At 38.1% G+C, this 25,955-nt stretch overlaps 8 protein-coding genes and 1 long non-coding RNA gene across 9 annotated transcripts in view; 4 read left to right on the forward strand and 5 right to left on the reverse strand.

The window, feature by feature from the left end:
* Positions 1-25,955, forward strand: part of LOC135788197 (uncharacterized) — a 75,151-nt gene that overhangs the window by 44,362 nt on the left and 4,834 nt on the right. The gene's annotated exons all lie outside the window — the stretch shown is intronic.
* LOC135781096 (uncharacterized) lies at positions 448-2,307 on the forward strand. Its single transcript, XR_010545063.1, has 5 exons — positions 448-1,028; positions 1,571-1,664; positions 1,763-1,895; positions 1,978-2,079; positions 2,190-2,307. It is a non-coding gene; the product is annotated as an uncharacterized lncRNA (long non-coding RNA).
* On the forward strand, positions 10,625-11,548 carry LOC135787879 (histone H4). The gene has a single exon (XM_073813412.1). The coding sequence runs from the start codon at positions 11,005-11,007 to the stop codon at positions 11,314-11,316; it is 312 nt and encodes a 103-aa protein (XP_073669513.1). The 5' UTR covers positions 10,625-11,004; the 3' UTR covers positions 11,317-11,548.
* Positions 12,231-12,605, forward strand: LOC135781071 (histone H2B-like). Its single transcript, XM_065291386.1, has one exon. It carries the CDS (start codon positions 12,231-12,233, stop codon positions 12,603-12,605), a length of 375 nt encoding a protein of 124 aa, XP_065147458.1.
* On the reverse strand, positions 17,093-17,516 carry LOC135781058 (histone H2B-like). The gene has a single exon (XM_065291373.2). It carries the CDS (start codon positions 17,514-17,516, stop codon positions 17,142-17,144), a length of 375 nt encoding a protein of 124 aa, XP_065147445.1. The 3' UTR covers positions 17,093-17,141.
* Positions 18,398-18,715, reverse strand: LOC135780811 (histone H4). Its single transcript, XM_065291090.2, has one exon. The coding sequence runs from the start codon at positions 18,711-18,713 to the stop codon at positions 18,402-18,404; it is 312 nt and encodes a 103-aa protein (XP_065147162.1). The 5' UTR covers positions 18,714-18,715; the 3' UTR covers positions 18,398-18,401.
* On the reverse strand, positions 19,445-19,887 carry LOC135781035 (histone H3). Its single transcript, XM_065291349.2, has one exon. The coding sequence runs from the start codon at positions 19,878-19,880 to the stop codon at positions 19,470-19,472; it is 411 nt and encodes a 136-aa protein (XP_065147421.1). The 5' UTR covers positions 19,881-19,887; the 3' UTR covers positions 19,445-19,469.
* LOC135788203 (histone H2AX-like) overlaps positions 20,797-25,955 on the reverse strand; it is a 43,896-nt gene continuing 38,737 nt past the window's right edge. The window contains exon 2 of the mRNA XM_073813363.1: positions 20,797-21,202. Coding sequence (XP_073669464.1) covers positions 20,797-21,202 — 406 coding nt within the window. The remainder of the gene's footprint in view (positions 21,203-25,955) is intronic.
* Positions 21,850-22,648, reverse strand: LOC135781028 (histone H1-like). The gene has a single exon (XM_065291340.2). The coding sequence runs from the start codon at positions 22,541-22,543 to the stop codon at positions 21,926-21,928; it is 618 nt and encodes a 205-aa protein (XP_065147412.1). The 5' UTR covers positions 22,544-22,648; the 3' UTR covers positions 21,850-21,925.

Consider the following 25,955-nt stretch of genomic DNA (forward strand, 5'->3'; position numbering starts at 1 on the left):
ATTGTCACGAGTTTAAGTAACGCAGGTTTATTTTCTGTATAGCTTCATATCAGACTCAGGAGAACAACATGCAACGAGTCCGAGCGCATCTCTTTAGGGCAACTTTTTGAGAGGCGGATACAGATAGGTCAGGAAACAGATAGATCGGCCTACCCGTCCATCTGTTAGCTGCTCTGACATGTCAAGATCACATATATCCCAGAACTTAGAGTCTAACTTACCAGAGTATCAACACATTTCAACTGTGTGCGTTCCTCGAACAAACGAATACAGAGCACCGTTTACCTCGTCTCGTACAAATCTTACTAACATAAAATTAGAAAACAATACGTTTACAGATGAACCTCGAATGTTAAAATTCGGCCTTCTTAACATTAGATCGCTTACCAATAAGGAACCCATTGTCAATGAAATAATTACTGACCAAAACTTAGATGCACTCTCTTTAAAGAGCACCTATTATGGGATACACGTTTTTAAACATCCTTTTGTGTGTAAGTGTGCATTAGTACATGCTAACGATATTCAAAAAGTACATACCTCAAAGAAAACGATGACGCGAGTTATCGTCTCTAACGTTCGAGGACTACAAAAAACACTCGGATTGAAGGCAACAGTTTACTTCCTGGGATTAGTGACGTAGATAAGACCAACATTATCATAGTTCAGCCCTCTCTGCTTTGCTTGGGTACGCCCTCAAAGACGAGGGTGGGGTGGGGAGCGCCGAGTCAGAAGAGAGCTAAAATGGCGGAGGTTGGGAGTCCCTGCTTTGCCTCTGTTTGCAAACTCTTGTTTCATCGTTTAAGCGATTAAATCTCTCGAGTAGACGCTGTCTCTTTAGATGCGAGGGCAAAATAGCACTTTATGGACTTACACAGAGGACATCATGTTTAATACGGTTCCGGAAAATTCCAGTCAGAAGTTGTTCACGGAGTTTTCACAATAACTGCTTCTCATGAACCGAAGCTGGATTTGCGCGACGTCTCCTCTTGAAAGTTGGATTACTGTGCACTTCTGGATCACAGACTGTAAGTATTCATGTTTATTATTTGCCTTTTACTGTACATTACGTAACCGGTAACCGGAGATTAACATAAATGTGCATGTAGAGCTAAGCTTGCAAGCTAATTGTTTTGTGTTGTAATACTGTATTTCATAAACAACGTACCATATTTACACACGTGTATGTTGAATTATGCAGACTATCGTTTTTTTTATCGATGTTGGTTTAGACATGTTTACAAACTTGCTAAGTTGCTAAGATAAATACAAATACAAATGCCAGCTAAACTGTTACCGGTAAAATTTGTTCTCATGATCAAACTCAAGAAACTCTAAGTACAGATGATTTGTTTAAAGTTATATGTATTTTACTGTTGTATTTACTTGAAGATTTCTTAGATTTTGAAACGAAGTAAACACGTAATGTGTGTTGCTAATGTTGGGCCATGTAATATGTAATACATTTACGTTTTAATGAATAGTCTAACGATTTATAGTCGTTGTACTCTATTGTTATAATATGTCTTTTTGACTGAATACATGTTTGTTTTATTTGTCTATATCCTAGATTCGCAGCTGTACACATCCTTCTACACTGTATGCAAACATGCAACATCATTACACACAGTACAAGGAGTCAGACTGGCATATGAGGAGCAAAGGTGTTTAACACATATTATGTATTTACCTAGTGAAACCACTACCAGTCTTAAATGTATAACTGATGATGACAAAGTTTTTTTTCTCTGCATAATAATAGGAACCCACGCAGTAGCATCGTTTCACAATGTTTCCATCATCATCATCAGTGGATGCCTTTGCCGTCCGTAGCCTGAGATTTCAGATTTGCAGCAAAAAAAATTGATTTTCTCATTTATTGGAATGCTGTGCAGGTATTTAAGTATTTTAGTAACTGTGTTAAATAAAGTAGTATTTACTTTTACAATAAATTAATTGCTTGTTTATATTTTACAGGTATTTGTACCTTGCAGCCATCCATTACAATGTCACCAAGCCGTAACAAAAGCAGGAGAGGGAAAGTACAAGGCTATGTTCCCAAAACACAAATGACATCCTGTAAGCAGTAATGTTTTATTTCAAATACATTCATAATTAAAAACTTAATGTATGAAGCAGGGAAATAAATTATCAAAACAAAAGATTTATTGACTGCAATATTTGTACAGTTATGTGGAGGATGTGATCAGGCTTGTGTTTGATGAGGTATTTGAAGATAAGCTGAAGGAAACCCCGATTCCAATGGACCTGGCATCACAGTTTGAGAGACCTTCAAAGGAGGACGTGATTGCATGCCATCTTCAGTGCAGGGGTCGTCGAAAGCCAAAATTGTGACCGATCTGATCAGGAAGCTCCAAGCGTATCTGGAGAACAACACACGACAGGATGATAACCTTATAGTGTCGTCTTAGATAGCACCAGCTGACAAAGCTTTGATATGCCATTTATCTGAATAGATAGCTGTAAGAAATGAATTGAACAATTTTTGAAACAAGAGCACAATATGGTTACTAAAGTATGTTTATTTGTATATTGTTTAACATTTAAATATATATTTGTAATAAATAAAACTTTTGACTGACTATTATATTTTCTTTTAAGTTGCATCTTTTGTTCTTTTGGGTACTTTGTTACTATAATGATACTTTAGTGTTATTGGTTTAAAAATGTAATAAAACTTACTCTAGTCCTGCACCTCAAAGGCTTATAGTCGGTACAATAAATGTTCTGTGTGTAGGGATTTAGACAATTTGTGCAAAACCTGGATGATGAATCACGCAGGTAAGAGGCCCTGGAACCTGTTGCATTCTCCTTAAAACCTAATAAGTAAAAACATAGCACTTATAAGTAAGCAGTTTTTCATAATAAACTTTACCATAGTGAAATAATGTAGAACATTCATTTCAATTAATACTTTCTTTGTGCTACATTTGGTGTTTCCATATAGTTTGCACAGTAATATAGTATGTAACAGTCTTTTATAATAAAGTTTACAATAGTAAAATAATGTTAATAAGTGAAATAGTTTTATAATCATTTCAACAAATACTTTCTATGTGCTACATTTGGTGTTTCCATATAGTTTGCACAGTAATATAGTATGTAAGCGGTCTTTTATAATAAAGTTTACTATAGTAAAATAATGTTAATAAGTGAAATAGTTTTATAATCATTTCAAATAAAACCTTCTATGTGCTACATTTGGTGTTTCCATATAGTTTGCAAAGTAATGTAGTACGTTATAATTACCTTTTGGATGTCTTTGCAACACATTTTCGTCTTCGTTTAGCATTCTGGCAGAGCTAAGGACACCTAAAAAAGTTAAATCCAATCGCGTTCATTGACGGAGATCGTTTATATCGTAACGGCCGTCTGAACTCTCTGGATCGAGCTTGAAGTGGTAAGGCAGTACAGACACCATCGTTTATAGAGAAATATAACGCTTGTTTACGTTGCCTGTGACTCTCAGTCAGAACCGGAAAATCCACGCGTAGTCAGGGGCGTAACCTTTCAAACACACGCCGAACCCAGTTGACCAATAACAGTTGAGTAGTCATCTGACCAATCCGAATACACTAGACATTTTGGGAGGCGGAGACAGGAACTAAACCGAGCGTTTTCCAGACATGCAGAAATCGGTGAGGTATGTAAGCAATTTATAAGACTCACAGTGCATTAGTTCAAGTTTTAATAACATGTATGTACTATGGGATATTACAATAACGTGCTAACGTGCTAATTTATTAGCATAATTGGTGCTCTTTAACAGAAACCTGGCTTAAAGCAGACGATTACATTAGTTTAAACGAATCCACCCCACAAGACTACTATTATAAACATGAACCTCGATTAACGGGGAGAGGGGGTGGTGTAGCTACAATATACAACAAAATTTTTAAAGTTAACCAAAAATCTGAACTAAAATTTAATTCATTTGAAATAATGCTATTAAATATGGAAATAACTGATCGTAACCATAAACAGCTCTCTTTTGTCCTTGCTACAATCTATAGACCTCCGGGCCATCATGCAGATTTTCTTAAAGAAATATCAAATTTCCTGTCTGACCTCGTAGTCACTGTAGATAAAGCTCTTATCGTTGGTGACTTTAATATACACGTTGATAACCCAACAGATACATTAGGATTAGCGTTTATAGATATTCTAAATTCTCTCGATATTAGACAAAACGTGACAGGGCCCACGCATACTCGTTGGCACACATTAGACTTAATTCTGTCACTCGGGCTCAATATTAATGAAATCGAGATATCACCTCAGAGCGATGCAGTTTCAGACCATTGCCTTGTCTCATACACGGTACTTCTAGATAGGATCACTCGATCCACAATATGCTACCGACTAGCCAGAACAATAATTTCAACAACACTAAAGATAACTTTATTAGCACTCTTCCAGATCTGTCCCAAATGAAACATGTAGCAGATAATCCTGAAGATCTAGATATTGTAATAGAAAACCTAAACAGTATTTGTTCTAACACATTGGATGCCGTAGCTCCAATTCGAAAAAAGAGAATCAAAGAAAAAACGCCAGCTCCATGGTACGACCATCATACCGCAGCCCTTAAAAAGGTTGCTAGAAAAATGGAAAGAAACTATAGAAGCACAAAGTTAGAGGTATGGCGTGCAGCATGGAAAGAGAGTGTTAAACACTACAGACAGGCTATAAAAATTTCCAGATCTACGTATCTCAGCAATCTTATTAAAGAAAATCATAATAACCCTCGCTTCCTCTTTAGCACAGTTGCGAAACTGACTAGAAATAAAGAACAAACAGAACCCACTAATAAACTCCCACACAATAGTAACGACTTCATGAACTTCTTTACTAAGAAAATTATGATTATTAGGGAAAACCTTGTAGGTCCCCAAGCAGCCACCACTCCACCCAGTAATATATTTAACGCTAGCTTACCATACGAACATCTTGAGTCATTTAAACCTACTACAATAGAAGAGCTATCTAAATTAGTAACGTCATCCAAATCATCGTCCTGTATATTAGACCCCGTTCCCACAAAATTACTCAAAGAGGTATTCCCGGTAGTGTCTAACCCAGTACTAAATGTATTTAACTCATCACTAGAATTAGGCTACGTTCCAACAGCTTTCAAACTAGCAGTTATTAGACCGCTCATTAAAAAACCAAACCTTGACCAGGGAGATCTAAATAACTTTAGACCAATCTCAAAACTCCCTTTTCTTTCCAAAATATTAGAAAAAGTAGTGGCAAGCCAGCTACGTACATACATAGCAAATAATAGTACGTATGAAAAGTTCCAATCAGGATTCAGGCCCCACCATAGCACAGAGACAGCGCTGCTTAGAGTAACAAATGACCTTCTCCTAACATCCGATTGTGGAGAAATATCACTCCTTATATTATTAGACCTTAGTGCAGCCTTTGACACAATAGATCACACAATCTTACTTAATAGGCTAGAAAACTATGTTGGCATCAGTGGTCAAGCGCTAGCCTGGTTCAGATCGTATCTAACCAATCGCTATCACTTTGTTTATGTAAATGAGGAGGAGTCACATCACTCCCTGGTTAAATACGGCGTACCGCAGGGATCAGTTTTAGGTCCTATCCTGTTCTCGTTATATATGTTACCTCTGGGAGATATTATCAGGAATCATAACATACAGTTTCACTGCTACGCAGATGACACACAGCTTTACATCTCCTCACATCCTAGCGAAACACACAATTTTTCTAAGCTATATAAGCGATATAAGTGACTGGATGGCACATAACTTTCTTATGCTAAACTCCAATAAGACAGAGATACTTGTTATCGAACCGAATCGCTACAAATATAATATGACAGACTACAAGTTGCCCATAGATGGCTGCACTGTGGTGCCAACCTCCACGGTTAAGAATTTAGGTGTGATGTTCGACAGAAATTTATCCTTCGATAGCCATATCTCCAATGTCTGCCGCACAGCATTCTTCCACCTTAGAAATATCTCAAAAATACGCCATATGTTGTCTGCATCAGATGCAGAGAAGCTTATCCACGTTTTTATGACCTCTAGAATAGACTATTGTAACTCGCTACTCGGAGGATGCCATGCAAATCAGGTAAACAAGCTTCAGCTAGTTCAAAACGCTTCTGCAAGAGTTCTTACTCGATCTAAGAAGTATGGCCGCATAAGCCCAATTCTGGCATCTTTACACTGGCTACCAGTTAAATATCGCATCCAATTTAAAATATTACTAATCACCTACAAAGCCTTAAATGGCCTAGCACCCTCATATCTTAGAGAATTATTATCAGAATACAATCCATCATGTGCATTGCGGTCACAAAATTCTGGCCTCTTCATTATCCCTAAAATATCAAAAGTGTCTAAAGGTGGCAGATCCTTTTCCTACTTAGCCCCTAAGCTATGGAATGATTTACCAACCGACGTCTGAAAATCAGAGACAGTAGATAACTTTAAATCTAGACTTAAAACTTTTCTCTTTAACAAGGCATTCACATAGTTTGTTTAAGCAATAGTACTTATCTCCCAATAGCTAGCTTGTACAACCTAATAAATAAATAAATTAATGAATAAATTAAAACCTTTTTTTCGTCAACATTCCAAAGCATGGTAAATGTCATTAATACTCTTTAGTAATATGCTGAAACTTTGCATTGGTTGTCGATTGAGTCTTAATTGCCAAATATGGTCGGTTTGCAATTTTTGGCCTTTTCCCCTGGCCTTAAAAATAGTATGTCATACAGAACCGTTTGCCACTGTACGTTAGTATTAACGACGGCAGTGGGGCCTCTGGCCTTAGTCAAACGAGTTCTGTTTCTGTTTCTAAAATCATCAACTATATGTAATACACTTAACCAGCAATAGTTAGCCTGCCCGGAACCGAGCTGACTAAAACCACATTACTGTGTGACACTTGCTTTTTATGTGAACGGCCCCTACGCTAATAAGATTTTGTTTCTCTCTCCCTGTCTCGTCCTCAATCTCGAGGACAATAAGACAAACAGATCCAGCTCCGGTAAATGTGAAAGTCGGCACACCTCTGATCTACTGGCTGTTCTTCAACGTGATGTCCAACTGATGCCTGACCAAAGACCACCGGCAGAACACGCTTAATCTCCGCTTAATCTCCTTCCGTTTCAATGTGTATATATATATATATCTCCCAAGGGTTTTTTCCTCCTAGGACTTTTTTTTACTTCCCCGGCTAAAATTCCGGGGTTTTTTTCTCCTAGGGGGTTTTTCAACCCGGGGAGACAGCCTTTTTGGGCTTAACTTCTATACGTTACATTAGTAATACGTTTGCTTATAATGTTGATTTATAGCCGCAGCAAATTTAGCTGCTTGTGTTATCATGTATTATGTTATGCTATCTGTCGATTTTCTGTGCTTTTCACTATATCTATTATGTAAAGCTGCTTTGATACAATTACCAAATTGTGAAAAGCGCTATATAAATAAAATTGAATTGAATTGAATATCAACCTGACTATGATTCTTGCATAAAAGCTCCATCACGGCGCGCGTTTCATTAATTTTAAATGCGAGCGATAGTTTTGTCACAGTTTAAAATGCAGACGGGTTGTGGTGTCATTTGCCTGTTGAATTAGTTCTTTAAATCTGAACCGCGTGAAACAGCCGTCCAAGTTCAGAAATATAGATGAGACATCATGTCGCACTGATTCTAAAATTACATTCTGAAAGAAAGACACACATAAGATTTACCTGTTTTATGATGACTTTTCTGTCGCTACTGCTGCTTCCTGAGTGGACATTTATAATCTTTAGATATTTTATTTTGGTCCGCTGGCTAAACGGAACGTGCGCCTTCAAACCTATTCGGCCATGCACGTGCACAACTTAAAGGGGACATGTAACGTTTTGTACATATATTTTACGTTTTAAGCAAAAAATAGCTTGTTGTTGAACATCATTTGGCGGACCCCCTGCAGTTCCGTCACGGACCCCCGGTTGAAGACCCATGGTCTAGATACTATCTATCTATCTGTCCGTCCGTCCGTTCATCTATCTATCTATCTATCTATCTATCTATCTATCTATCTATCTATCTATCTATCTATCTATCTATCTATCTATCTATCTATCTATCTATCTATCTATCTATCTATCTATCTAGATACTATCTATCAGTCTGTCTGTCTGTCTGTCTGTCTGTCTATCTATCTGACTGTCTATCTATCTGTCTGTCTGTCTGTCTGTCTGTCTGTCTGTCTGTCTGTCTGTCTGTCTGTCTGTCTGTCTATCTATCTATCTATATCTGTCTAGATACTATCTGTCTATCTATCTATCTATCTATCTATCTGTCTGTCTGTCTGTCTGTCTGTCTGTCTGTCTGTCTGTCTGTCTGTCTGTCTGTCTGTCTGTCTGTCTGTCTATCTATCTATCTATCTATCTATCTATATCTGTCTAGATACTATCTATCTATCTATCTATCTATCTATCTATCTATCTATCTATCTATCTATCTATATCTGTCTAGATACTATCTGTCTATCTATCTGTCTGTCTGTCTGTCTGTCTGTCTGTCTATCTATCTGTCTGTCTATCTATCTATCTATCTATCTATCTATCTATCTATCTATCTATCTATCTATCTATCTATCTATCTATCTATCTATCTATCTATCTATCTATCTATCTATCTATCTATCTATCTATCTATATCTGTCTAGATACTATCTATCTATCTATCTATCTATCTATCTATCTATCTATCTATCTATCTATCTATCTATCTATCTATCTATCTATCTATCTATCTATCTATCTATATCTGTCTAGATACTATCTATCTATCTTTCTATCGACTGTCCGTCTGTCTGTCCGTCTGTCTGTTTGTCTTTCTATATGTCTGTCTGTCTGTCTGTCTGTCTGTCTGTCTGTCTGTCTGTCTGTCTGTCTATCTATCTATCTATCTATCTATCTATCTATCTATCTATCTATCTATCTATATCTGTCTGTCTGTCTGTCTGTCTGTCTGTCTGTCTGTCTGTCTGTCTGTCTGTCTGTCTGTCTATCTATCTATCTATCTATCTATCTATATCTGTCTAGATACTATCTATCTATCTATCTATCTATCTATCTATCTATCTATCTATCTATCTATCTATCTATCTATCTATCTATCTATCTATCTATCTATCTATCTATCTATCTATCTATCGTCCGTCTGTCTATTTGTCTTTCTGTCTGTCCGTCTCTTAGTCTTTCTGTCTGTCCGTCTCTTAGTCTTTCTGTCTGTCCGTCTGTTTGTCTGTCCGTCTGTCTGTCTGTCTGATAGAAATCACCGCTAACATGATGTCAGATGAAGAAGACAATGCTGTTGATGAAGTGTCGGGTGGATTGTGAGACCTTCATTGTTGTTTGAGCTATGCAGCGTTGAATTGCTGTCTAACAGAATGCTATTGCTTACCTACAACCCAGAGGCAGCAAAATAAACACATTTAATTCCAAATGTGATCCCAAGAACATAATCTCTTGCTTTTAATTTTTTGTGTGTTTATTTTCCCTAGGCTTTATTAATAAAACTCTTACATTTTATCAACATGTTTCTCCCAAATGTCCATGTACATGTACATGTTACATAGTTTTTATAATATAAGCCTTTATGACACATATATTGTTATAATATATCTTATATAAAATAAACTGTAATTTTATTACTGTAAATAGTACAAATGACAAGGTATTGTAATTTGCAAATATCATGAAATATTGTTGTTATGAAATGATGTTGTGGCAACATATAAAAGACTTTCACAATCCTAGCTTGGTCGTCAGATTATGTTGCAGTTGCATAACAGTCAAATATTTTGCTTAGTTGGAATCTTAGGGCTGCATTTTCTAATAAGATTGTCAGCCGACATTGGCTTAACTTAGCACCCTCTTCTATATGTTACATTATTAATACGCTCGCTTGTAAAGTTTATTCAGAGCCGCTGTATTTTTTTATTTAATGTTTTTAATTTCCATGTTTTTGTTAAATCAGTGAGGCCGAATGAAATCAGCATATTACGGTGTTTCAATAGTCAATGGCTAATGTTAATTGTTTTCAAAAATAATAAAAATAATAAATGTTCAACATCTTGAGTCTGGAAGTGGGTTGTCTAAGTCTTATTTCAAAATGAGGTTTATATTGTTTATTTATATTATCATTTATATTATTATGGGCTTTGTATTGTGTAGCTTCTGAATCTCAAACGTTTCATCGTGCGGCCCCCCTTGTGTATGCCGCATTCCTTTGCGGCCCCCCCAAAGAAAATGTATGACAAAAAACTGCTCTAAAACTTAACTTTTAATTAAACAAAACACATTGAATGATACAAAGTAGTCCTGTTGGTTAGTAGCCTTATTTTTTTTTAGGTTTAGTTCCACAGAATTCATGATAAAATGTCATAAAACTGGGGCCCCCGGCACCTTCTCGCGGCCCCCAGTTTGAGAACCACTGCTCTACACAATTAAATGATAGTTTGTTGTGAAGTTTACACTTTAGTAGTCTTGTAGTAGTAGTTTACACTTCAGTACAGGAAATAATGGGTGCACTACAGTGTTTTTCAACTGCGAGTAAGAGAAAGACATCAGGTTTATGATGTAGCTGTCATGGACACTGTTTGAGTTTTACACATGTTAGCTATTTTCCTTTTTTATATAATTTTTATTGGCCCTGAAATGCAGCAGCAGTCACAAGCAACCCTTTGTCCTTTTGTCCCCACCAATAACTTGCCAGTGTTGTTTTCTTCTTCATTGTTTTATTAATCGATGTTCAGTCAATCACATTGAAGTCACATTGTTCAGGACCTAATATGTGCAATTTGCCGGTTGTCCAGCAGGTGACCTCGTAACTCTCCTTACCATGCACCTAGTGTGTTTCCACTAGGTCCTGTAGGCAACTGTAAAGTCCTGTTTCACTGCCCCACTTCATTACTCTTGATTTCTAAAGATCGAAATCATGTCTGGAAGAGGAAAGGGTGGTAAAGGACTCGGCAAAGGAGGCGCAAAGCGTCATCGCAAGGTTTTGCGTGATAACATCCAGGGAATCACCAAACCCGCCATCCGTCGTCTCGCTCGCCGTGGTGGAGTAAAGCGTATTTCCGGTCTGATCTATGAGGAGACCCGCGGTGTGCTGAAGGTGTTTTTGGAGAACGTTATTCGTGACGCCGTCACCTACACTGAACACGCCAAGAGAAAGACCGTCACCGCCATGGATGTCGTCTATGCTCTGAAGCGTCAGGGTCGCACTCTGTACGGTTTCGGAGGTTAAGTGATTAAATCACGCAAACCCAAACGGCTCTTTTAAGAGCCACCCACATTATCACATGAAGAGTCGATACTTGCTCGGGGTTTTTGTTTTGGTTTAAATGGTCTTTTATAAATATACCGTGTTTAAAAGTTAGCAACATGTATGGAGTATTTGAATTTTTCATCTTACACAGACATGTTATGGCGCTGCGTTGTTTTGGCCGTCCTTTTAATATGAAGGTACTTCTCCAAAATACAAAAGTGTTTTGGATTCATAACAAAGTTCGCTTTACTAACGCCCTAAACACGGAAGATTTTCCCAAAAACTGTGCGCTCAAGTTAGGGACCCCTAATAATGTTCGCAGTGATTATGTAATTTGATCATAACGATTGATTATGCCTAGCCTGTCCCAGTTGTGCTTAGTCTTTGTTTACAGTCACGGATAAAAACAATTTATGTAATAAACACTCTTGTGTTGAGAATCTTCGAATGTGTTCGCAATTTATTAGTGTTGTGTCCCCAGCATTAGTAATGTTATACTGCCTTTATAAGAGATTGTAATAGTTAAACATTTTCTTGCAAAATGAAGATAAAGAGCAGAAGGCTGCCGACTTTTATAAAAACTATTTAAAGAAACGATTATATTTCACAGAAATTGTATTTTAAAAATGAGCGGGAAAGTACATTCGCGCTAGAATGCGTGGGTGTATTAAATTCAAACATTCGGCTATGGGTGGGGCTACCGTTTAAGCGTCTTTGATTGGCTCGCTTACGTGTTTGCTGCTCCAATGAAATCCATTCGTGCTATTTGTCTAATGAAGACACCCAATCAGTACCGTGAGCCTGATCTCCATGAAAATTAGCATGAACAGAGAATAAATATTTCTTCACCAGCGCAGATTGTTACACACTCGGTTGTTCTGTCTTGAGAAATCATGCCTGAGCCAGCGAAGTCCGCACCGAAGAAGGGATCCAAGAAGGCCGTTACTAAAACCGCTGTAAAGGGCGGCAAGAAGCGCAAGAGGTCCAGGAAGGAGAGCTATGCTATCTACGTCTACAAGGTCTTGAAGCAGGTTCATCCTGACACCGGGATTTCCTCTAAGGCCATGGGGATCATGAATTCTTTCGTCAATGATATTTTTGAGCGTATCGCCGGTGAGTCCTCTCGTCTCGCTCACTACAACAAGCGCTCCACCATCACATCGAGAGAGATCCAGACCGCCGTGCGTCTGCTGCTGCCCGGTGAACTCGCCAAACACGCCGTGTCTGAGGGGACAAAAGCCGTCACCAAGTACACCAGCTCCAAATAAATCTGTTGAAACTTTCAACACCCCAAAGGCTCTTTTAAGAGCCACCCACTTTATCGTTTAAAGAGTTTCTATGCTTAAAAGAAACATGCCATATCAATTTTCTTTAAAAATGTGTAAATTCTTCTCCTTCAAAGATGTTTTGATGCATATACTTTTTAGATGGTGTTGTACTTGAAGTATTCGTACACCCCTTACAAACAGAGCAATGAAAACTGAATTTTTATCTGATTAGACAACATCAAGCTGCACCTTTTAATCAGTTAATCAATTTACCATAGTTAATGTTACACAATACTGTAGTCATTATTATATGCCATATTACCATATCATTATCATAACTCTTATACCAGATCACTTCTGTAATATAATAAAACCCAGTGACAAGATGCTGTTGATATTCAGCAGGGCTGTGCAGAGATCTTCGGAGGGGCGATGCTTAAAGTGTAAAAGCACATTCCTCACTGAAGTCTGACTAATCCTGTTCTGAATTTATTATTTTTGATTATTTAAATAATAATAAAAACGGCAATTATGAGGATAAATCAGAGAATTATAAAATCAGTATGAGTCTGTCTACCAGTGATGTGAACATTTTTATAGCACTCCACATTTTTTATTATATTTATATATCATATATTTTCATGATAGTAATTTGAAGTATAGTTTAGAGTCAAAAAACAAAGACCCGACCCCTCAAAGCATGTGAATCTTTTATTTCCCCCAAAAACGAAGTGCGTGAACATGTATGGATCATTGTTTATATTTATATGCTGTGTGTAGACGTTTAGCTGCTGTGCTAATGTTTCTTGTATTTAATGTTCTCGAGGGGTTACACACAGCAATATAAACAAAAGCTGTGCATGCTCTCTTTTCATCCGGATCATCCCGGAAGAGATTGTCCGGTGAAAGGTCAATAGGTCAACATGTGACTTGTTTTATTTACAGCATTTTTTATTTAAATTAATTTTACCTATAGATAGATTGGACAGGCATTCACAAAAGGGCATTTAATTACAAAAAAATGCCTTGACAAAATGGGCACTTTGATCATCCAGGGGTAAAAGGGCAGGTGCTCGGGCACCCCCTGCATGTGCATGGTATTCAGATATAGACTACATCATACACTGAAGGCAAAACTAGTAGTCGTAACCTTAAAATGTGCTAATTTTTCAGCTCCCCTAGAGTTAAACATTATTTTTACCATTTTGGAATCCATTCAGCTGATCTCTGGGTCTGGTGGTACCACTTTTAGCATAGTTTAGCATAATCCATTGATTGTGATTTTCTAGGGAGATATTGCTAGGAACTATACTCTCATTCTGGCGTAACAATCAAGGACTTTGCTGATGTAACATGGCTGCAGGAGGCACAATGATACTACGCAGTCCCCGAAAATAGACCCCTGCTATTGAAAGTCCAAGAGGACTATTTTCAGGTGCTGCTGCATATTATCATCAATGGATTATGCGTAAAAATCAATGTATTGTGCTAAGCTATGTTAAAAGTGGTACCACCAGACCCACAGATCGGCTGAATGGATTCCAAAACGATAAAAATCAAATATTTAACTCTAGGGGAGCTGGAAAATGCGCATATTTTCAAAAAGTGGAGTGTTCCTTTAATGTAAAATATGCAATCTAATGTGACATGTTTGATAGAAAAAAATAAAAGAAACTAACTGTAGAAGAGTACACACCTTAAAACTAACATGTTTTGATTTTAACAGCCTGTTTACACCTTAGCACATCTTGCCAAAATGTTCCAGATGGGATTTGTTGTCTTTAACTCAATCCCTACAGCAATCAATCAGATAGGAACAAGAAATCATGTTAAGTTATATAAATGTTGCGTTTGATGACATTGTTTTATTTCATTATGTAAGCTTTCATGTAATGTTTACAACTAAATTGTTAGTCATAGATGTTACTGTTTTAGCCCAATTCAATTGTGTGTTAACACGGCACTTAATGTTCAGATCAACAAATTTACCATAAACAAGCGAGTGGCCCGACAGACACTAAATACACTAAACCATACTTCCGCATTTGTCCACGACACTATTGTTATGTGCTTTCTACATCAGTAAAGGTGGTAACAAAGGGTAATGTCATTGAAACTGTTTAGAATGGCAATGTTCTCATAATTTACAAATAGTTAAAACATTAGAGATAATCAGCTGAACAAAATATATAACACTGGCCTAGTGGTTTTTGGATATTTTACTGCAAACATCTTACATATTGTACCTTAAACAATAAAAGCAGTCTATAGACTTCACACAATATTAAAATCCAAAGAAAAGTAGGATTTTAACAAGGTTTTAAAAGCAGTTGAGGATATGGAGCGATTCTAATGTGACGGCAAGCTGTTCCATAATTTAGGGCCTGCATTGCAAAAGCTTTGTCCCATCTGTTTATTAGCGGTGATCTGAGAATCAGAGGAAGATTTTGATCTCTAGATCTATAACCTACAAGTGTAGAAGTTCAGACAGATAAAGAGGTTATTTTGGTTATTTAAGGATTTATAAATCAAAAGCAGAATTTTGAAGTTGATACGGAAATGAACAGGAAGCCAAGAATGAACATAAGATGGGCGTATGTAAGAGAGAAGCTCGCGCCTACCACAGTATTGATCTGTTTATCCATTTTTAGGTTACTATCAAGAAACCAGAGAGACCACGGAGACTGTGACTTTGTACTGTACATAGACTTGAAGCCAGAATTAAATGTTTCATAAATACAATTATCAAGATAGGTCTGAATAGGTCTCTATCATCTTAGACATAAAAGGTCAAGAGCCCAACGGCGCAGGGAATCTTGGATGACAAGTTTCCTGACTATTTTCTTCAACAGTTATACTTCTTTGTTGGTAAACAACCCTTCCAACATAAACATCATAGTTTTGTCCATGAACTGTTTAATATCAGAAAAAAAAATTCAACTTGCACCCCTCTCTTGACGTCCCGGCCTGCTCTGCTTCATCAGCATTGCCCCCATCTGCCGCATTGTTTTTTCTTTGACAGGCACAAATTAAATGACCCATTCTTCACAATTGAAACATTTCATTTTTTTATAATTTTTATAAAATTAAAAATATTTTTATAAATTACATAATCAAATTCAACCACTTTCAAGTGCATCGATAACTCCAGTTCATCCTCTTCTTTCAAAATCATATAAACAAATCATCTAAATGAAATGACGTGTAAGAATTACAGACGGACTCTAAACAGATTCCACTCCAACTTAAAACAAGCTCATCATAAAAGCCTTGATTATTATAGAAGTAATCTCAGTTCAAGCAATACAACCTTAAGTGATATTTTATTAATTATAGTATTGGAGCAAAAGTGAGACTTCATGTCAAAGGGGGGTCTATGATAATTAAAGACCTCTGTTTACACATCATCCAGTCATTGGGTGAACACTGGAGCCTAATCAGATCAATCTGCGTAGGACCTACGCATGACTATAAATCGCCTTTAAGAGTGGCCATTTACATTATTATTCTTGGTTTACATCTCAAAGGGTAGGGCATTAGAATTAGGAGTGGGGAAACATTTTTGAGAGATTTCACAGTTCAGAATAACAACGATACAAAGCACAAGAAAATCAGTGTGGGTATGCAGAGGTCCATGCACAGGAATGAACTCAACATTTCACAGATCTATAACTTTGAAAATATTTAAGATGACAAGAAGTTAAGATGTGCCAAGATGATGATGTTAATAGGCCGGTAAAATCAAAACGTGTTAGTTTTAAGGTGTGTACACTTCTGCAGTTAGGTCGTTTGATTTTTTTATCTCTCTTGCATATTTTACATTAAATGTGTAAAAGTTCTGAAATCATTTATCATTGTTTTATTATTTTACCGTAAAAACCTGCCTTCATTACAAATGAAGAAGTCCCAGATTCTGTGTGTATTGCTTTAATAAATTCTTCACCATGCAAATAAGATAAATGAATATATGTTTTTGTTTCACAGCATCACAAATGAATGCCAACAATGTCTTTGACAATACAAATATCCTCTGACAAATAAAAGGCTCTGGTAAAGCTCATGCCAGAAAGATATCTCACTATTACTCATACAAATAGTTTACACTTAGTATAACATTTTGAGGTTGTAAACAATGTTGCAGTTTAAGGTTAAAACAACCAGCTTTCCATTCAGCATTTGTACAAGTGGCCTGGTAAAACTTTCATTATATGGCAAAGAATAATTACTATAGTATTGTGTAGCATTAACTATGGTAAATTAATTAACTAGTAGACTGCAGCACGAGTGTTTCATGCTTAAAATGTGCATGTTTGTTGTAGACCGGACAAAATTGAAACTTCGTAATTGCTCTGTTTGCAAAGTGCATTAACATTGCAAACACAATTGCACAACTCAAACTAAAGTCTATCAAAACTTAAGCCTTCTCATTTGAAAGATATCTGACCACCACTAGAGTTTAATAAACATGGAAACTCTTCAAATGAAAAAGTGGGTGGCTCTTAAAAGAGCCTTTGGGTGTTGAAAGTTTCAACAGATTTATTTGGAGCTGGTGTACTTGGTGACGGCCTTTGTTCCCTCAGACACGGCGTGTTTGGCGAGTTCACCGGGCAGCAGGAGACGCACGGCGGTCTGGATCTCTCTCGATGTGATGGTGGAGCGCTTGTTGTAGTGAGCGAGACGAGAGGACTCACAGGCGATACGCTCGAAAATATCATTGACGAAAGAGTTCATGATCCCCATGGCCTTAGAGGAAATCCCGGTGTCAGGATGAACCTGCTTCAGAACCTTGTAGACGTAGATGGCATAGCTCTCCTTCCTGGACCTCTTGCGCTTCTTGCCTCCCTTTCCGGCAGCTTTAGTAACGGCCTTCTTAGATCCCTTCTTAGGGGCGGGCTTTGCTGGCTCAGGCATGATCACTATGTCAAATTAACACAATGAATGAAGATTTGAGTGTGTGAAGAAGCATATATACACTGGCCATGCAAATTTTTTTGAGACTGTAGCCGTACCATCTGATTGCGGTATGTGATTGGACAAAGAACACGAATGGATGTCATTGGAGTAGCTGTAAACCAAGTAAGCCAATCAGTGTCTTCGAAGCTTAAGTCCCACCTACCGCCTCATGTTTGAATCGCCATATGCGTTTGAGGGTTGTTTTACTTTCCCGCTCAATTTTGTACACAATGCTATTGCTTATTATACTATAAAGTTTTTGGTTACAATTCACTTGAAGGCGTGTTCATAAGACTGACATGACACTTACTATGAGCATGAAGGAGATTTTATGCACAATTCTATTCCAAGATTTATTTACTCAAAGAAAACAAAAATTAATCCACCACTTTTAGTCGAAAAACATGTAATGAAGTTTGTATGCTAATCTTGTCCTGTCCTTCATTTTACATTTGTGTAATAAACTGATAGCATGTAAAGCTTATGTGACAAAGTTAGACTATGATATTTAGCGTCTGTAAGCAAGATCTATAAAGTATGTATGTATGTAGCATTACTACGAAGAAAACTTTAGAACTGGATTGTTATTTCAGTTGTAAAATTCTGTAACCGGCTTTACGTGTCATAATGCTTGGCTTACACATTATTTCTAATGTCCGAAATTAACTAAAGTATCACGACCAAAACGGTCCAAATAGATACACAATACCAAGAAAGACCGTGATGAGAAAGCTTAATCTTAAAGAACAAACTTGATTTATACTAAAACGGACACGTTAACTCTTTATTTGAGAAAATGGGTGGCTCTTAAAAGAGCCGTTTGGGTTTGCGTGATTTAATCATTTAACCTCCGAAACCGTACAGAGTGCGACCCTGACGCTTCAGAGCATAGACGACATCCATGGCGGTGACGGTCTTTCTCTTGGCGTGTTCAGTGTAGGTGACGGCGTCACGAATAACGTTCTCCAAAAACACCTTCAACACACCGCGAGTCTCCTCATAGATCAGACCGGAGATACGCTTGACTCCACCACGACGAGCGAGACGACGGATGGCGGGTTTGGTGATTCCCTGGATGTTATCACGCAGAACCTTGCGATGACGCTTAGCGCCTCCTTTACCGAGTCCTTTCCCGCCTTTGCCTCTACCAGACATGACTTCAGTTTCTCGTATTAAAACTGCACAACGGAGTGCTGTGATACAAGACTTTACAGTTGCTTACAGGACCTGATGGAAACACTCAAATGAAGGCGGAGCCAGCAACGTACTTTTAGTTCGACCCACCTTCTCAATCATTTATTGCCACACAAGACATCACATTTGATTTTTTTTTACGTTTACCAAATTATGATTTTCGCACCTGCACAACACAACATGCAGCCATGCTTGTTTACAGTAAATGTGTTGTTTTACAGATGCAGCAATGTTAACCCAAATGTAAAGAACTTAATTTTTTGGTGGTTTATCCGATATTTAATAGTCACTTACGTATGGTAGTGTTTACAGATGCAATTGTCTAGAAACTAATATTTAACCATTTTATACTCAAGCGAAAACCGTGAATCCTTAACTTTTACATTTTGAGTTCGTAAACCCGGAGCACGAGACAATTTCTTATTTGTCTTATTTTCTTGCTGTGCTTAGACGTCACTAACCCTCAAGTTAGTGGTTACATAGTCAGTAGATTGTAGTGCTTACATTACTAAAAATGAATTACAGTTTAAACCAAGGGGAACTCAACTTTGAATTTACAAACTAATACTTCCGTTCAGTTACTTTTAACAACAGTTTTAAAGTTAATAAACTTCTCTTAAAGTTATCCATAAGAGTTTAACTTCTGAAATTCTCTCGTTCGGTGGAATTGTGGTGGCTCTTAAAAGAGCCTTTGTGTTGATGCGGATGACGTTGAATTTAAGCGCGTTCACCACGAATGCGGCGGGCCAGCTGGATGTCTTTGGGCATGATGGTGACCCTCTTGGCGTGGATAGCGCACAGGTTGGTGTCCTCAAACAGACCGACCAAATAAGCTTCGCTGGACTCCTGCAGGGCCATGACGGCAGAGCTCTGGAAGCGCAGATCAGTCTTGAAGTCCTGGGCGATTTCTCTCACCAGACGCTGGAAAGGCAGCTTACGGATCAGCAGCTCAGTAGACTTCTGATAGCGGCGGATTTCTCTCAGCGCTACGGTACCGGGCCTGTAACGATGAGGCTTCTTCACACCGCCGGTAGCTGGGGCGCTCTTACGGGCAGCTTTAGTAGCGAGCTGCTTCCTGGGCGCTTTGCCTCCGGTGGATTTACGAGCGGTCTGCTTTGTTCTTGCCATAACTGAAGTCAAATCTCTTCTTCGTAGAAAAGTGAGTATAGAACTACGCTCAGAAAGCTGCTTTTATAGACTAGAAGACCACGAGCTCAGAGGGCGGAGACAGTAAACTGGCGTGTGATTGGCTAATGTGTGACGTCTACTGGCCATTGGCTCTTTTTAAACGAGCAGAAGCGGTTTGTTCCCGCTCGATATCCTTTATTTAGCTTAACGCCACATTTAAGTTTAAAGTCATGTGTAATTACTAATTTGGAGTGTTCTGATAAAAAAAAAAATGTGTTACATAAAAAGTAAAAGACATCACCAGTATGAAAGCGCCCCTGACACACAAATCACAATCGCGATGTGATCTCAGACATTCTTTAACAGCATATAATGTTCAGTGTGTATTTTTGAGCCTTCAGTGATTTTAGTCCAGGGGTTTTCGAACTATGGTGCCAAGAATCACCAAATATGGTTAAGGTTTATGTGAGGAACCCGCTTTTATGTAAAAAGAAACACAAGGAATCTAATCTATAAAAACACTGTTTGAATTTAAATAGCACTTAACGCTGGACGTATAAACCTGAAGAGACATTTTCAATTCAATTCTATTGCAGAAATTCTGTTTCACGGCAGCTTTACAGAGAATATAACATTACATCACGAAGATAAAGAGCAAAGTAGAAAACACTAGAAATTAATAATTTTTGAAAGTAGGCTTGTACTAAAAAACAGGACATCCCCTGACCAGTTTGAAAACTACGGCTTAAACCAGTTTCAGCATAATATTAATATTTCTTAAACCATTTTTGTGTTACATATTGTATGAAACACTTATAAATGATCTATACAAAAAACCTCACAAAAGTTCGCTCTCTTTAAGGTCAAGTGGGTGGCTCTTAAAAGAGCCTTTTTTTTATTTGTGGAGAAACCGCATTTACTTTGCCTTGGCGGGCTTCTCGGTCTTCTTTGGCAGCAAGACAGCCTGAATGTTGGGCAACACACCGCCCTGAGCGATGGTCACGCGACCCAAGAGTTTGTTCAACTCCTCGTCGTTACGCACTGCCAGCTGTAAATGGCGGGGAATGATGCGAGTCTTCTTGTTGTCACGAGCTGCGTTTCCAGCCAACTCCAGGATCTCAGCAGTAAGATACTCGAGCACAGCGGCGAGATAAACTGGAGCTCCAGCACCGACGCGCTCTCCATAGTTACCCTTGCGAAGAAGTCTGTGAACGCGGCCGACGGGAAACTGAAGCCCGGCTCTGGATGAACGAGTCTTAGCCTTTGCTCTGGCCTTTCCACCTGTTTTGCCTCTGCCGCTCATTATCGCTTTATTCTTGTAACTTCAAAAATATGTGACTCAAGGACGTTGTTTCCAGTATTTAACAGCTGCTTTATTTGCCTATTGGTTGAAGTCTGTGAAAAGTTCAAACCAATCACTGAACTTCCCTCCAAACGCGAAAGCCCGCCCCCTTCTATCTTTCTGCCTGCCTTTGTTTTACAATTGCCGCTTAAATTCACATTTATACATTTGGCAGATGCTTTAATCCATCTTACAGTTCATTATAATGCATACATTTATATGTGTTTATCTGTATGTGTTACCTGAGGACAGATGTTTAAACTGGCAGAAACTGAAATAAAGAAACTGAACAAAAGTTAACAAGCCAAGGTGGAACGTAGTGAAGTATTTTTACTTTTCTAGTGAACAAAATACAAGCATCTGTACTGTATCAGTGTTATTATGCTGCAATAACTTTTACTTACAGCTTTACTCTATTGGACGTCATAAATACGAAGTTTCTTTAACTTTAATACTCAAGTTCATTAAAATTCTAATGCTTTCTTAGGGCAAAGACGCTGCAAAATCTGTGTGGCACTTCAGTAAAAAATATCAGAGACTTCTTAGTAGAAGCACTATTTTATTTAGTATTGATTGTTTTAATAAATCAAATTAAGAAAATTAACTGCAAAAACCATTGCACAAATTGAAACATTGCTCTTTAAAGGACTGGTGGGTGGCTCTTAAAAGAGCCTTTGAGTGTAAAAAAAATAAAGTATTGACTTTATTTCTTCTTGGGCGCTGCCTTTTTAGGCTTGGCTGCTTTAGGCTTTGCTGTCTTGGGTTTAGCAACCTTTGCTTTCTTGGGGCTCTTCGCTGCTTTCTTAGGAGCCGCTGGCTTCTTTGCTTTCTTGGGGCTCTTTGTTGCCTTTTTAGCGGCGGTGGCGGCTGGTTTCTTCACTTTCTTGGGAGATTTCTTAGCGGCGGTCTTCTTTGTCGCTGCAGTCTTGGGCTTCTTGGCAGCGACGGGTTTCTTGGCTGCGGGCTTCTTTGCTTTAGGAGCGGCTTTCTTCGCTGGTTTTGCCTTGGTCTCTGTCTGCTTTTTGTTCAGTTTGAAAGACCCGGAAGCGCCGGTCCCTTTGGTCTGGACCAGGGTGCCTTTAGTGACCAGGTTCTTGATGGCGATCTTGACGCGGGCGTTTTTCTTCTCCACGTCGTAACCACCGGCGGCGAGCGCTTTCTTCAGGGCGGCGAGAGAGACGCCGTTCCTCTCCTTGGAAGCCGAGACGGCTTTAACGATGAGATCACCCACGCTTGGTCCGGTTTTCTTTGCTTTTGCAGCGGATTTCTTTTTAGGCGCTTTGGCCGGCGCTGCGGCAACAGCTGGGGCGGTTTCTGCCATTTCTTTACGCGTATGTAGGATCACACAGTAAACAAAATATCAGTAATGATGAGTAGCAGAGCTCGTGGCGCTTTTACACAGCACATGAGAACCATATAGACTCAACCGTTACAGCTCAGTGTCTATGCGCCTCCATGAGCCGCTGGCGTGTGTTTTCTCCTCTAACATTTACAATAAAACTGGAGTATTAAAACACATTGGCGCGATGAAAACAATGTAAACACCGAGCAGAGGCTCACAGCTATATATTGAAACTTAAACACGTGTGAACAAAAGGTTATTTTGGCATCTTCATATAAAATTCAAGATAATCATCAGCCGCTGGATGAAGCTGCTTATGGTTTTCATGAGTTTTTCTCGTTTAATGTTTATTGACAGGTCGAGCGCGTCTTCTGTGTTTTCAACAGACACTTTGTTAAATCGCTTGAATTAAATGAACATCACTGAAGGACTTGTGAAATGTTATATAAAGTAGTTGTTTTGATCATCTTGAAGCACACGCGCCATCCAGGGGCTTCCTGTTACTTTGTCTATGATAAGTTGATATAAGTTGATATAATTTTCTTTGTGTATGTGTTTGTCAATCAAATTGTCCCAAGATCTTTCCATTCAGCAAATGAGTGAATCCCATGTAGGTTTGTCATTGCCCCAATATGCTGCAGGATTTCATGCATCAGAATCAATGAAAAGCTTGAAGTGATTCAGGCAGTGGCATAGCGTGTAGGCCATGGGATCAAATCTCTGTCTGCTGGGACATAGCGGAGTGTCTCAGTGTTTGTGGGAGACATAAATATATACAGCAGGGTCTTATTGCACATCATAAGTGTTATTGCATAATACAAAGTAATGTACTGCATAAACATTTAACCCAATATTACAAGTTGTACAGTGGAATTCAAGTGTTAAACTGTATATAGATGTGTTATACAGTAAGGTACGGCGGGAATATTCACACAATGTGCAGAATGTTAGGGTGGAGGAGAAATAATCTAACCATTTGGGGGCGGTTGGTCAGGAAGATCCATTGGCAGAAAGATGAGGAGAGACCTTAGTATAGCCGATTGGCTAGTAGTCTGTCAGGGATGACTGCATTGAACGCAGAGCTGTGGTCAGTACAGAGCATCCTCACATGAACCTCATTCACACAGCAAATACCCATAAAAGTGTCTAAAGCTAAGATTATTAAGCAGCATAAAAAATAGCACTTCACACGCTCCTTTATAGTCTTATCATAAACAAAAATGCACGCAAGTGGTTTCTGGAGAGAGAAATAACGGATAATAAGCAAACTTCAGATGCTGCAGAAAAAACCTACCAAGTGCAGGACTTTAACCCTTGTATTGTGTTCGATTTTCGTGACGATTTTGATGGAGCGGGTCACATTGACCCGCATTGGATTCAATGCAATTCCTTACATATCAAATTATGAAAAACAAGAAGGAATTTGGTATGAACAGGACCATTTTAGTATCAGTATTTCTCACACATTACAAACACTTAAAATTAAAAAGTATGATTTAAAAAAATGCATTTAACCACAATTTTTAACAAAAACTGTTGCAACATTTTAATTTTTTAATTTTTCAACATGTTTTTTTTACATACCTATGTTTAAAACATCCTACATAAACAATTTAATATTGCTGTGAAATTAAATTAAGCTTTTATTTTTCTAAATATGCTCATCTTTTTTTCTTGAGGCTCATTGTACAAATTCAAGAAATCCCTGTTTATATGATGTGCACACATCAAGCATGTGCTTTCTGACTTCTTGCATTTTACACAAATGGTGCTTATTTTGGTGTCATATTTTGTGGGGCACAGCTGGCATCACCTGTGTTCACCTCTGGATTTTTTGTGGGTCTGAATTCATCTGCTTTACATAGTATTTCATATACATTTAAACAGAAATGATAGTTCACATTTACTTTTCTGTGTCTGAGGAAGTTTTTGTAGTACTGAAAATAGTAAGAAAAAGCTCACTTTTCCCTTTCCAGAGTAGTAAAACACCAACATAAACGCAATAAATGTCTTTAATTTGTGTCTATACAGTTGCCTTGGAACAAACAAATATGAGTCAAATTGACCCGCAAACATCAAAATTGTAAAAAAAAATGCATTATTTAAAAAAAAACACTTCTAAACACATCAGTGTATCCTAACTTTGCATGCATGTTCATGACCCTAAATGAGAAAAAGTCACAAAATGTCTGGAAGAAAACTGTAACTTAAGTAGTATTTCATATACATTGTGAATAGAAATGATAGCTCACTTTTACCAACTGTGTCTGTAAAAGTCTTTTTCAGTACTATAAAAGTGAGAAGAAGCATTTTTACCCCCATTTCAGGATAGTAAAACACCAATATAGCAACAAACACTAAAAATATATATTTCATTTAGGTCTATACAGTTGCTTTGGAACAAAACAAAACCTCAAAATCGTTACAAAATTATTTTGGTACTTCAAAACATATCAGCATGTCCAAACTTTCCATGCATGTTCATGGCGGTAAATGAGAAAAAGTCACAAAATTTCAAGAAAAAAATCACAGGTTAACTGGTTTATCCGACAGCTTAAAAATCAAAAAGGGTCAAATTGACCCAGAACATAAGGGTTAAATACGTGAGGTGTCTTTACAGGATCTTTACGGTGTGAACGCACAAACAGATTCTGAAAAATCATTGACAGTGTGAATGAACCCAAAATCAATCAATCCCGGACAAATCCTGGATGCATTTTCCGTGTTGGGGGTGGGTGTGACGGTCTCTGACGATTTTACCTCGAATCAAACAAAGAGCAGTTGAGTTCTTCTGCTAGGGAGACTTTGGCATCAAAGGTCTTGTGAGTGTTGCTTTTGTAGTTTATGAGGTGCTGAATTCCCTTGCCAGAGTCGTTGTGGGTCATTGTTTATTAAGTGGTCCTCCATCTCTCTTTTGTACTCTGCTTTTGCATCTCTGATGGTCTGCACAGATTTGTAAAGGTCTTTGTCTCTGGACTTAAAGGCAGCATTGGGAGCCTTTAAAGGCTCGTACAGACTACATGACTTTTAAGTGTGGGCCCCAACTATTCCCCAGCTGTTCACACTACATGACTGTAGAAGTTGTGTTGAAGTTCTTGAGCTGTTCACACCACATGACACAATGTGATTGACCCACAACAGGAGGTCACACAGTACACAGGTTAAGCACAACGATTTTATTTTGTTTCCAAACCATGGTTAAGGTAATAAGAGAAATTAAAGTCGCCATGAAACGGAAGTAGCGATTGCCTTATTTTCCCCGTGGTGACGTATATCCGAATGAAACGGCTTTTGAGATGAAATAAGGCAGGGCTGGATTTGAATTTGTCCATCGAGATCTGATTGGATCGTTTGAAGTTGGGTCGTGTCGCTAATTGCTAATCACTGCGAT

Source organism: Paramisgurnus dabryanus, chromosome 23 (genome assembly GCF_030506205.2).
Source record: "Paramisgurnus dabryanus chromosome 23, PD_genome_1.1, whole genome shotgun sequence".
Lineage (NCBI taxonomy): Eukaryota > Metazoa > Chordata > Actinopteri > Cypriniformes > Cobitidae > Paramisgurnus > Paramisgurnus dabryanus.